We start from the raw sequence: 13,151 nt of genomic DNA, 5'->3' as shown, positions 1-13,151 counted from the left end.
CCCAGAAGAAACCCCAAAAGGAAAACGATACAGTGAGTCTCCACATAATTATTTTTAATGTAGCTGAATGTTTTTAATTGGGGGTTAAAATTTGACCGTGTCCATATTTTCCTCCCAGGAAGAGTGGCTGAACTGCCAGAGAAACTGGTTGTACCTGGAAAGTATTTTTAATGCTCCAGATATTCAGAGGCAATTGCCTGCAGAGTCCAAGATGTTCCTTCAGGTGGATAAGTCATGGAAAGAGATCATGAGGAAGGTGAACAGGTTGCCTAACGCTCTTCGAGCGGCTACTCAACCAGGTATAGAACAAAAATTTAAAGAAGAACAAAAAGACTTTACAATCATCTAAAATTTTTATCATCCATGAGAGTCTAATAATATGTGGTGCGCTCAACTCTTAATTCTAGTTAGCACTGATGACCAGGAGTAGTTGTAATACACTGGACGCTCTTGCAATGTGGATTGAACACTATTATCTTGCGAGCTTTTGCTCTCTTTATAATTTGGGGACACTGCCGCAGCATCAGTCATGCTTCCATTTCACCATTTTGACTACAAGACATAACAGTTACCCCTCCCCCAATGCCCCATTCTGCTAAAGCCCTGACAAAGTTGTAACCATAAAAATGTCCATAACGTATTTTTTTAATCCTCACCTGAGGATATGTTCTCAGTGATTTCAGAGAGAAAGGAGGGAGAAAGAGAAAGAGGGAGGGAGGAAAATAGGGAGAGAGAGGGGGGGAGATCAGGGGAGAGAAAGAGAAACATCAATGTGAGAGAGAAACATCAACTAGTTGCCTTCTGCACATGCCCTGACCAGGGATCGAACCCAAAACTTGGGTATGTTCCCTGACTGGCAATCAAACCCACAACCCTTCAGTGTACAGGACAACACTCCAACCAGCTGAACTACACTGGCCAGGGCTCCATAACTTCCTTTTAATCAACTCATTAAAACCAGTTAAAAACTTTACCACCAGTTGTAATTTAAATCTCAACATTTGAAATGTGTTTTCATAAGTTCCGTTTTCTAGGGATGTGGCATCAAACTCTTTGCAGCATAACCGTGGTTATTGCACTTCGTGATTTGTATCCAAGCCTCAGCAAGCTTGTTTATTCTGCAAATGGCAGCAGATAACCTATCCTGGTAAATACCCGGAACAGCTGCCCTGCCACTGGCAGCCTGCGGGGCTATGCTTTTTGTCTAAAGACTCTTACCATAAAATAGAAGCCGACAGGAAAAAGCTGTATGGCAGGATAGAATTGAAAACTTTAAAACTTCGGGGCTTCTGGAGGCTGCTCACATTCCTCGGCTCCAGGTCCCCTTCTAGCCAGAAATCGCATCACTCCAGCTTCTGGTCTTCTCATCACAGCTCCTTCTCTGCCTCTGACCCTCCCGCCTTCCCCCTTATAAGGACCCCTGTGATTACATTGGGTCCACAGGATGATCCACAATCCTCTCCCATCCCACAAGCCTTCATTTAAAGAGCTGCCAAGTTCCTTTTTCCACATCAACTAGCATACTCTCAGGCTCTGGGGATGGGACATGGAAATCCCTGAAAGACTTCTGCTCTGCCTACCACATCCACTTAATTTGCATAGTCACACCTTTTGCTGCAAAAATATTCATGTGTTTGATTAGAATGCTTCCCCAGTTCTAACTAGACTTATGATACAACTTTTGAAATTTAAAAAAAAAAATCTGATTCCAAAATACATCTAGTCCTAGGGATTTTGGATAAAGTAACCTGTAGACATCATTTCAGGTGATGATAAAGCTATGAAGAAAAATTAAGCAAGGTAAAGGGACTAGAGTAGCCGTGTGTGTGTGTTTGTGTGTGTGTGTGTGTGAGAGAGAGAGAGAGAGAGAGAGAGAGAGAGAGAGAGAGAGAGAGAAGAAGAAGAAGAAGAAGGAGGAGGAGGAGGAGGAGGAGGAGGAGGAGGAGGAGGAGGAGGAGGAGGAGGAAGAAGGCTTTTTTGATAAAGTGATTTCTGAGCAGAAACCTGTAAGAATGAGAGAATGAAATAAGTATGTGCATCTGAGGGAGTATCATTAAAGGCAGAGAGAAGAACAGAGGCACTGGTATGCACAAATATTAGAAAGGAAGCCACTGTGGGTTGGGATTGTGTGCACATGGAGAAGGGCTTAGAAGGTAAGCCCAGAGAGGTGAGCTTGGGTGGGAGCTTGAGGGTTGGATTGGGTCATTGATCACATCCTTTGGGACCATGGAAAAGACTGGGTTTGATTCTTGGGTGGGCGGTTAAGCCAAGCACTGTGATAGGTACCAAACCATCAAAGTTAAGTAAGACATGAATCTTGCTCCTTAAGTTGCTAGAGTTTAGTGATAAAGAAGTAGGATCCCATTGCCACAATTCAGCATCTAAAGACGGCAGAGGAAACAGAAGACATGAGTAAGAAAGTTCAGAGAATGGCTTTTTTGGAGGGTTAAGAAGACAACAGTTTGGCTTTGGTTCATGCACCCTCAACCCTCAAAAGGGAGGAGTGACAGCTAAAAATGTTTCAAATTAAATTCTGTTCAATTATGGTAAATATTAAGGTTAATGTTGATTTCATTAATACTTTACATTCTTAGCCAACCCCACAAATTTTAATTTATTAGATTGTTTTTACCAAATAAAACCAAAGCTTTAAAATGTCATCATATTTTATTTCCCCTAAAATTATATTCTCAATTTTTCTTAACACAATTTTACCAATAACTTTGTTTTTCGATGAACAGGACTCCTGGAGACATTTCAAAATAATAATGCATTACTTGACCAAATTCAGAAGTGTCTAGAGGCGTATTTAGAATCAAAAAGAGTTATCTTTCCCAGGTAAGTTTACAAGCAACCTACGATATTTTTTAGTAGTTAAGACTATCCATTAATTTAGAAGGATATACTTAAAAACAAGCCACAACCTCAAAACATCAGGGAATCAGAGAGGGAAACGAGATAAAGATGTGTGATAATGACAGGCCAGCTAATATCTTGACCAGGGAGTGTAACTCTCAAGGGAGGTGCAAGTTTGGGAAAGGTTTAAGTGGGTAACAACCCAAGGTGCAGGAAGTATTCTTGATGGCAGCGTTACTTCACTGTTGGGTGTATTACGTGTGTGCCCACGGGTCCATGTGTCCACAGATGTGGATGTGAAAAGTTAGAGACCTGTGGTGCCTGAACAGGTTTCTTTAAGTTAATTGGTGGCCTAACAATGTCACTGTAGAAGTTGTCTAAGGGATTATTTCACAAATTAAAATGATTTTTTTACTCATCTTTGCATTCTAAAAACATACCAAATGTGCCCTAACTGGTTTGGCTCAGTGGATAGAGCGTGGCCTGCGGACTGAAGGGTCCCAGGTTCGATTCCAGTCAAGGGCATGTACCTTGGTTGCGGGCACATCCCCACTATGGGGTGTGCAGGAGGCAGTTGTTTGATGTTTCTCTCTCATCGATGTTTCTAACTCTCTATCCCTCTCCCTTCCTTTCTGTAAAAAAATCAATAAAATATATATTTTTTAAAATAAATAAATAAAACATAACGAATGTTATGCTCAGTGCTGAAGAGACAAAGAAGAAAAGGCCATATCGCTGCCCTAATGGAGCTCATGGTTAACAGTTGGACAGTTATGGCCATAGAGCAGCAGTTCTCAACCTGTGGGTCGAGACCCCTTTGGCGGTCGAACGACCCTTTCACAGGGGTCGCCTAAGACCATCCTGCAGATCAGATATTTACATTACGATTCATAACAGTAGCAACATTACAGTTATGAAGTAGCAACGAAAATAATTTTACGTTTGGGTCACAACATGAGGAACTGTATTTAAAGGGCCAGAAGGTTGAGAACCACTGCCATAGACCATTATGATATAGTTATATAAGACCAGAGTATGACAACTTGATTGTAGCAAAAGCTCCCTACTGCAGCCAGTGGGGCACATTGTACCACAATGCAGAGAACATTAGCAATGTGGTTCATCTTTCATGGGTTTTCCCTGTTTGTTGTTGAGGAATAGGAGGAAAGTTCTGTTCTAGACAACGCCTGAAGCAGCCGGGGTTAGGTGGTTATCTGGGTTTCTTGGTTGAGAGGGATTGTTGCCGAGTACCAAGAAGGCTATGTGTGTGCAGAGGAAATGCAAGATCCAAAGATCTGGTTGAATTTTAACAGAAATAGTTGGGCTTTAAAGAATCTTACTAAATCTTACACAAATCTTACTAAAACGTCATTTAAGCAAAACGGAAACAGATGGAAGAGCTTGAGGTTCGGAATGTGCCTTTTGTCTATTTCACTCTTAAATCAGTAGTTCCCCACCTGGATCAAAGATATTTTTTATATTTAAAGAAACAGCTTATGATATGTAAATAAACCCAGGCACAAATTTACCGATGAAAATATTGAGACCCCAAAGGCATCAGCTCTCTTTCTTTCTTTTGTTTAGAATTACATCAGTGAGGTGTGTAATGTTTGTTATGTCAGGAGGCTCTGTGAGGCATTGATTTCACTCTAAAAACCTTATGGAAGCTCTGCATGAGCCATGGACCATCTTAGGTCTTGGAGACACAAGATGAATGCAATACTGTTCCTGCTCTCACAGTCCAAGCTTTACAGCTCTCTGTTTCTTCAGTTAAAAACAAGGCTTGGGGACAAGTTAATTATGAATGTATGTGTTATGTTAAAGAAGCAGGACTAATAGAGTGCAACCAGAAGCATCTTTATTTGTAACTATTGACTGCCTCTGCATTCCCTGCCAGGGACTAGTTTCTTCCTGCCCCTCCAGACAAAATCTTGATAAAGCCTCATGAATTTTCTGGTCATTCTCAGATAATAATATACAAAAAAAGACCTCTTGTCACCTTAACCCAATAAATGATCTGTAATAATCAAAACTCTCAACTCCTTTCAAAGTTAAAATGTCCTCCTTCATGTGCCACCCCTGTTGCCGGGAAGGTGTTAGAATGATGAGGATGTATGATGATCAACGTTCCCATTTTCTGATAATTTTCTGAGGTCTCCAGGGTGGAGCAGGGAAGGGAGGGGAGGCAAGGTGACAGGAGAAACCTGACTTGGTGGCACCCATCTGGTCCCGTCTCTCACCACGTGGGGCCTGTCTTGGACTCCCATCCTTAGGGATCCCTCTCGGGCAGCTTCCTTCACAGAAGCTAAAGTGTCTTCCCTGGCCAGGCTCTCCTCCCTCACCCTCATCCCTGGGCATCCAGACATGCACCCTCTCTAGTTCTTTTCCTAAGGTTTCTTCATGCCTCCAAATGGCCCTGTTGGACAAGTTCTGAGAAAATCCCATGCCTTGTCCACATGCATATATTCACAGAACCAAATAAAGTTCCTGTGACCACCCATCCATCCATCCAACAAATGATATACTGACTACCAGGTGTGTGTGAGGTACTAGGCTAGGTCCTGGGGAAGCAATATATCTTCACTGTAGAAGCTCAAAGACAAGTAGCAAAGGCATGGAACAAATCAGTGTAACAGCAAGAGCCTGCATTTTTTACAATTTTTATGAAAACTATCTGTCTTTTATTTACCAGGTACTAATTCTAGATGTTTGAGGTGCATCTGCACTAACAGGCACCACAACTGTATTTAGAGACATGCGGCGTCTCTAGAATCCCAAGACCAGTGGGCTTGGGGGTCCAGGACATCCGTGGATGGGGAAGAGATGCGGCTGAGGGATTTATCTTGTGTGTCTACATAAGGCTTTGCTTCACCTTCAAGTTACATTTTAAGTATTTTCTTTCATCCAGATTTTACTTCTTGTCAAATGATGAGCTTCTGGAGATTTTGGCCCAGACACGAAATCCCCAGGCTGTGCAGCCGCACTTAAGGAAATGCTTCGACTCCATCTCAAGGCTCGAGTTTGCTATCCTGACTCCTGTTGAAGGGAAAATTCCCTCTGTGGAGGGAGAGCCAGAAAAAGTGTACACTAATGACATTTTAGCGATGCTGTCCCCAGAGGGAGAAACGGTAAGGGGCTTTTTGTTGGTAATTCTTGTTTTTAAACATCTTTATTGTTGAAAGTATTACAAATGTCCCCTTTACCTCCCCTCGCCCCATTGACCCCCTCCACCCCTCACCTACCCACTCCCATCCCAGGCCTACCTCACAATTTTCTCTGTTCATGGGTTATGCATATATGCATATAAGTTCTTTGGTTAATCTCCCCCCACCCCCACCCTTTCCTCTGATATTCATCAGTCTGTTCCATGCTTCCATGTCTCTGGATCTATTTTGTTCATCGTTTTATTTTGTACATAGATCATGTGATACTTGCCTTTCTCAGGCTGGCCTATTTCTCTTAGTGTAATACTCTTCGGGTCCCTATAGGAAAACTTTGTTACTCTTTCAGGGTTGAGGGTAGAGGTTTATTCATTGTCACTCTAAGCATCCATCAAGTGCTCCTGCTACTGGGACTCTGCTGGCTCAGCAGTTTCAGGGGTCACCAAGCTAAAACTCCTGCCCTCAGAGCTCTCTCGTGGAGACATAGTCAAACAAACTTTGCAAAGCAGTTCAGTAAGTGCAGTAGCAGAGGCACATGCTCTGTTCTTGGGAACAGAGTGGAGAAAGGGGAGCCATGTCTTACGCACAAGAAACACAAGAATAGACGAGTTAAGAGCACCGGTTCTACTGCCATGCCTGGATTCAAGACTAATGGGATACGGAAGACTTTCAAGTATTACTATATGTCAGCTACTTAGAGCAGTACCCGGTGGGGGCTCCGAAAGTGTTAGTTCTCATTGTGAGCAGTGGTGTCTCCAGGGCCCTGCACAGGGCCGGACGTGTGGTAAACACCAAGCAAGTGAATGTAGTAGCAGACGGTGGAGAACCAAGTGACTTCACACACACACACACACACACACACACACACACACACACGCATATACAAGCAGAGACAGCCAAGGAAGAGGGAGCGGAACCATGGGAGGGGGAGCATTCCGTACAGAGGAACTGAGCAGGGAAATGTTGAGGATTTCAGTTCAGTTAGAGCACAGTGGTGTCTCTACGGGAGTGAAGGAGCCTGTAAGCACTTTACTTGTCCTGAGTTGATCTTCTTGCAAAAGAATATGCTCATCCCTAGTGCAGAAGAAAGCAGAAGAAGGAAGAAGGGAGGAAGACCATGGCTAGGATCCAGGAGAAACATGACATTTAAAGGGAGGGTTGACAAAGAAGGACAGAATAGGAGACCCAGACAAACAGTCACATCATTGGAAATTCAAAATATAAATATGAAAAGGGTGGAAAATTGTCAATTGGAGTTGACAGCTGGGAGAACATTGCCAACCTTAGTGACCTTAACAGGCTGGAGGAGTGGTTGGGACCAACAATTAGATGGCAGCAAGCAGGAAAAGAAAGTGAAGGAATTTACACAGTGCGTGTAGATAGACTCCTCTTGCAGGGAGTTGGTTCCCAAGGGGAGCAGTAAAATAAAGGAATAAGTGGAGAGGGCAAAGAGAGGGTCAGGGTGGGACAGCAATAGAAAGATCCAGTGTTTGTGGTCAGGCTTTGGTGTTTCCATGGCTCAGCACGGAGGACGGACAGCCTACAAGTCCCACGTGAGCCATACAATTGTTGCTCTGATTACCTTCTAGGTTAGACTGGGAAAAGGTCTCAAGGCCCGAGGCAACGTGGAGGAATGGCTGGGTAAAGTGGAAGAAGCCATGTTCACGTCTTTGCGCCGCCTGTGCAAAGCTGCCATCGCCGACTATCAGGCGAAACCGAGGACAGAATGGGTGATATCTGGCCACGCTTCTCAAGTAAGCGACACTCCTTACGTTTCCAGCTCTGACTCCCTCTTCGGTGAGATGCCTCACGCACTCAAGGAAGATGTTTCCATGCAGGTGATCCTGACCATTTCTCAAATCACTTGGTGCCGCGATTTGACCGAGTGTTTGGAAACAGATGAAAATCGTCTAGAGGCCCTGGAAGCTTTTGAAAAAGTCAACTTTGAGGTGAGATTTTTTAACAGAGTGACACTGAACATATTGCTGTGCAAGATGGTCTTGGTGGCTTTTATTGGCACGGTTAAAACAAATTCCCTTTCTTTCACAGAATTAATGCTCTGACGTGATTTCCAGAGCTTTGGAGTTCTCCCTAAAACCATTTATGTTCCAGTTTTCTTAGGGCCACTGCCTTGGTGTTTGTATATCATTTTATATGAATACTTAATAAAAATAGAAAAAAATAATTCAAGAGGAAAATGTCAGGATTATAATTTTTGCATCCTTTAAGGAGAGATTGTATTTCCTGGGTCCTAATATCTCTCACAGAAGTTCATTCAATCTAGGGAAACACCAGGATTTCTGCCAATTCTATTCTTAGGCTCAAGATGTGCTTTAGAACCCTCACACAATTACCAATAAAACAAATAAGGGAATGAATCTAAATGCAATTCTACAAGAATTTTCAAGCTACAGTTGGGAGCTGCCATTCTGCAGCTCTGCCTAATCTCTCACTCCAAATTCAATTCTACTTCCAAGCAATGTTTCATTTTTAAATAATCACTCTTAAAACAGACAGAGGAGAGAGGACCCTCAGCAGACTTGATGGTCCTCAATATAGTTCAGGTCAAAGAGCCCGGAGAAGAGAGTGGACTCCCTGAGGGAAGTCCTGTTGACTCCTGTGTGGAGGGGGGGTCCCTGCTTCTGGTTTATGGAAAACTCAGCCCAGCAGTTCAAGGCCTTCAGGACTGAAAAATGTCAGTTGCTCTTCTTTGGAAAAGGTTTAGCCATGTAGGTGACAATCGGGAGTTCAATCTATCAAAAACGCTTTTATTTAATTAATCCGTGGCCTACTTAAAATGCTCATGTTTTCTGATAAATCAGAGGAAGCACTACTCCCAAAATGAGGCATTCTACCTTAATCTCACTTAATTTGTAGGGAAAACCCATCTTCTCTAGTGACATCACCACATCATGGTTAAGAGCATGGGCTTTTATGAGAAAAATGTCTACTCGAATCTCATTTTTGCCACCTCTTAACTGTGTGACTGCCATCAAGTTACTCACCCTCTTTGACCTTGTTTCCTCTCATGGAAAATGGGGGTAAAGATAATATATACTTCATAGAAGTGTTGTAGGAATTAAATAAGTTAAACTATTGTCCTGTTTGGTCACAGAATTATCGGTTCTTATTTTTAATTTTATTTTACTATTTTTTAAATTTATTTATTGTCTAAAGTTTTACATATGTCTCCTTTTTCCCTCACTTGACCCCCGCCCCAAGCCATTCCCACCCTGGGCAAGCCGCTACCGCTTCAGTGTCTAGGTCCATTGGTTATGCTAATATGCATGCATACAAGTCCTTTGGTTGATCTCTAAACAGCCCCCTCTCCCCGCCTCCCCTGCCATTTGTCTCTAGATCTATTCTTGTTTATCAAATTATGTTGATTATTATATCCCACATATGAGTGAGATCATGTGATATTTGTCTTTCTCCAACTGGCTTATTTCGCTTAGCATAATGCTCTCCAGTTCCATCCATGCTGTTGCAAATGGTAAAAGTTCCCTCTTTTTTATAGCGGTGTAATATTCCATTGTGTAGATGTACCACAGTTTTTTAATCCACTCATCTGCTAATGGGCACTTAGGTTGTTTCCAAATCTTAGCTATTGTAAATTGTTCTGCTATGAACATAGGGGTGCATATATCCTTTCTGATTGGTGTTTCTGATTTCTTGGGATATAGTCCTAGAAGTAGTATTACTGGGTCAAATGGCAGTTCCATTTTTAATTTTTTGAAGATACTCCATACTGTCTTCCACAGTGGCTGCACCAATCTGCATTCCCACCAGCAGTGCACTAGGGTTCCTTTTTCTCCACATCCTTACCAGCACTTGTCATTTGTTGATTTGTTGATGATAGCCATTCTGACAGGTGTTAGATGGTATCTCATTGTCATTTTGATTTGCATCTCTCAGATGATTAGTGACTTTGAGCATGTTTTCATATGTCTCTCAGCCTTCTGTATGTCCTCTTTCGAAAAGTGTCTATTTAGGTCCTTTGCCCATTTTTTGATTGGATCGTTTATCTTCCTTTTGTTAAGTTGTATGAGTTCTCTTTAAATTTTGGAGATTAAACCCTTATCTGAAATAGCATTGGCAAATATGTTCTCCCATTCAGTGGACTTTCTTTTTGTTTTATTGATGGTTTCTTTTCCTATGCAGAAGCTTTTTATTTTAATTTGTTTATTTTCTACTTAGTCTCCATTGCCCTAGGAGCTGTGTCTATAAAGATATTGCTACAAAATATGTCTGCTATTTTGCTGCCTATGGAGTCTTGTAGGATTTTTATGGTTTCCTGTCTTACGTTTAAGTCCTTTAGCCATTTTGAATTTGTTTTTGTGTATGGTGTAAGTTGGTGATCTAGTTTCATTTTTTTTGCATGTATCTGACCAAATTTCCCAACACCATTTATTGAAGAGACTGTCTTGACTTCATTGTATGCTCTTGCCTCCTCTGTCAAATATTAATTGAGCATAATGGCTTGGGTCAATTTCTGGGTTCTCTGTTCAGTTCCATTGGTCTATATGTCTGTTCTTATGCCAGTACCAGACAGTTTTGAGAACCGTGGCTTGGTAATAGAGCTGGATATCTGGTATTGTGATCCCTCCTACATTGTTCTTCTTTCTCAGGATTTCTCTGGCTATTCAGGGTCTTTTTTTATTCCAGATGAATTTTTGGAGAGTTTGTTCTAGATCTTTGAAGTATGCCATTGGTATTTTAATGGGGATTGCATTGAATCTATAGATTGCTTTGGGTAGTATGGACATTTTAATGATGTTGATTCTACAAATCCATGAACATGGTATGTTCTTCCCTTTGTTTATGTCTTCCTCTATCTCTTTTTTCAATGTCCTATAGTTTTCCAAGTACAGGTCTTTTGCCTCCTTAGTTAAGTTTATTCCTAGGTATCTTAATTTTTTTGTGCAATGGTAAGTGGGATTGTTTTTCTCGTTTCTCTTTCTGTGAGTTCATTATTGGTGTATAAAAAGGCCATAGATTTCTGGGTGTTAATTTTGTATCCTGCTACATTGCCAAATTCATTTATTAGGTCTAGTAGTTTTTTGATGGAGTCTTTGGGGTTTTCTATGTATAGTATCATGTCATCTGCAAATAAGGGCAGTTTTACTTCTTTTCCAATTTGGATGCCTTTTATTTCTTCTTCTTGTCTCATCGCTATGGCTAGCACTTCTAGTACTATATCGAACAGGAGTGGTGAAAGAGGGCATCCCTGTCTTGTTCCTATTCTCAGGGAAAATGAGTTTAGTTTTTGCCCATTGAGTATGATGTTGGCTGTAGGTTTGTCATATAAGGCTTTTATTATGTTGAGCTATGATCCCTCTATTTCCACATTGCTGAGAGTTTTTATCAAGAAAGGATGTTGGATTTTGTCAAATGCTTTTTCTGCATCGATTGATATGATTATGTGATTTTTGTCTCTCAATCTATACTAATAAAAGGGTAATATGCTAATTAGACTGGACGTCTTCTGGACAAGCCATGGTGGCAGAGGCTGAGGCGAGGTGGTTAGGGGTGATCAGGCCAGCAGGGAAGAGCAGTTAGGAGCAATCAGGCAGGCAGGCAGAAGTGGTTAGGGGTGATTGGGCAGGCCAGCAGAGGTGGTGAGGGGCAATCAAGCAGGCAGGCAGAGGGGTTAGGGGCAATCAGGCAGGCAGGGGAGCAGTTAGGGGCATCAGGCCGGCAGGTAGATTAGTTAGGGGCGATCAGGCAGATAGGCAGAGTGGTTAGGGGCGATCAGGCAAGCAGGCAGGTGAGCGGTTATGAGCCAGCAATCCTGGATTGCAAGAGGGATCAGGCCTAAACCGGCAGTCGGACATTCCCCGAGGGGTCCCAGATTGGAGAGGGTACAGGCCGGGCTAGGAACCCTGCCCCCCTTCCTCCATGCACAAATTTCATGCACTGGGCCTCTAGTTTATGTGATGTATCATATTTATTGATTTGCGGATATTGTACCATCCTTACATCCCCAGAATAAACCCCACTTGGTCGTGGTGTATTATCTTTCTAATGTAATGCTGAATCAGATTTGCTAGAATTTTTTTGAGGATGTTAGCATCTATGTTCATCAAGTATATTGACCTGTAGTTCTCTTTCTTTGTGGTGTCTTTATCTGGTTTTGGAATTAGGGTAATGCTGGCTTCATAGAAAGAGCTTGGAAGTGTTGCTTCCTCTTGAATTTTTTTGGAATAGTCTGAGGAGGATAGGTTTTAGTTCTTTGAATGCTTGGTAGAACTCCCCTATAAAGCCATCTGTACCAGGGCTTTTGTTTGCTGGAAGATTTTTGATCACTGCTTCAATTTCTTTGGTAGTTATCAGCCTATTCAGGTTTTTTTTATTCTTCCTGATTGAGTTTTGGGGGCTTGTATTTTTCTAAGAATATGTCCATTTCATCTAGATTGTCCATTTTGTTGAACTAGAGTTGTTCATAGTATTTTTTCATAATCCTTTGTATTTCTGTGGGATTGGTTGTTACTTCACTTCTTTCATTTCTGATTTTGTTTATTTGGATCCCCTCTCTTTGCTTCTTGGTGAGCCTGGCTAGAGGTTCATCAATCTTGTTTACCCTTTCAAAGAACCAGCTCTTGGTTTTGTTGATATTTTGTATTGCTTTTTTTGGTCTCTGTCGTTTATTTCTGCTCTGATCTTTATTCTTTCCTTCCTTCTGCTTACTCTGAGCTTTTCTTGTTGCTCTCTTTCTAATTCTTCAAAGTTAGATGGTTTATAACCAGTTTTTCTTGTTTTTTGAGGTAAGCCTGTAATGCTATGAACTTCCCTCTCAGGATTGCTTTCACTGTGTCCCAAAGATTTTGAATTGTTGTGTTTTCATTTTCGTTTGTTTCCAGGATGTTTTTTATTTCTTCTTTGACCTCTTTGCTAACCCACTCATTGTTTAGTAGTATGCTATTCAGCCTCCATGTATTTGAATTTTTGTGATTGTTTTTATTATAGTTGATTTCTACTTTTATGCCATTGTGATCTGAGAAGATGATTGATATAATTTTTATCTTCTTGAATTTGAAGATATTTTGCCTGTGTACCAATATGTGGTCTATCTTTGAAAATGACCCATGTGAACTTGAGAAGAATGTATATTCTGCGGCTGTGGGGTGAAATGTT

The 13,151-nt window shown here is 41.6% G+C and overlaps 1 protein-coding gene across 1 annotated transcript in view; it reads left to right on the top strand.

The window, feature by feature from the left end:
• The window catches only part of DNAH6 (dynein axonemal heavy chain 6), a 225,389-nt gene that overhangs the window by 83,134 nt on the left and 129,104 nt on the right, over positions 1-13,151 (top strand). Inside the window, 5 exon segments of the mRNA XM_023763522.1 lie at positions 119-299; positions 2,742-2,838; positions 5,765-5,984; positions 7,607-7,771; positions 7,856-7,966. Of these exon segments, the coding sequence (XP_023619290.1) occupies positions 119-299; positions 2,742-2,838; positions 5,765-5,984; positions 7,607-7,771; positions 7,856-7,966 (774 nt within the window).

Source organism: Myotis lucifugus, unplaced genomic scaffold (assembly GCF_000147115.1).
Source record: "Myotis lucifugus unplaced genomic scaffold, Myoluc2.0 scaffold_290, whole genome shotgun sequence".
Lineage (NCBI taxonomy): Eukaryota > Metazoa > Chordata > Mammalia > Chiroptera > Vespertilionidae > Myotis > Myotis lucifugus.
Note: the sequence above shows the minus strand (reverse complement) of the source record. Positions and strands in the feature narration are given on the sequence as shown.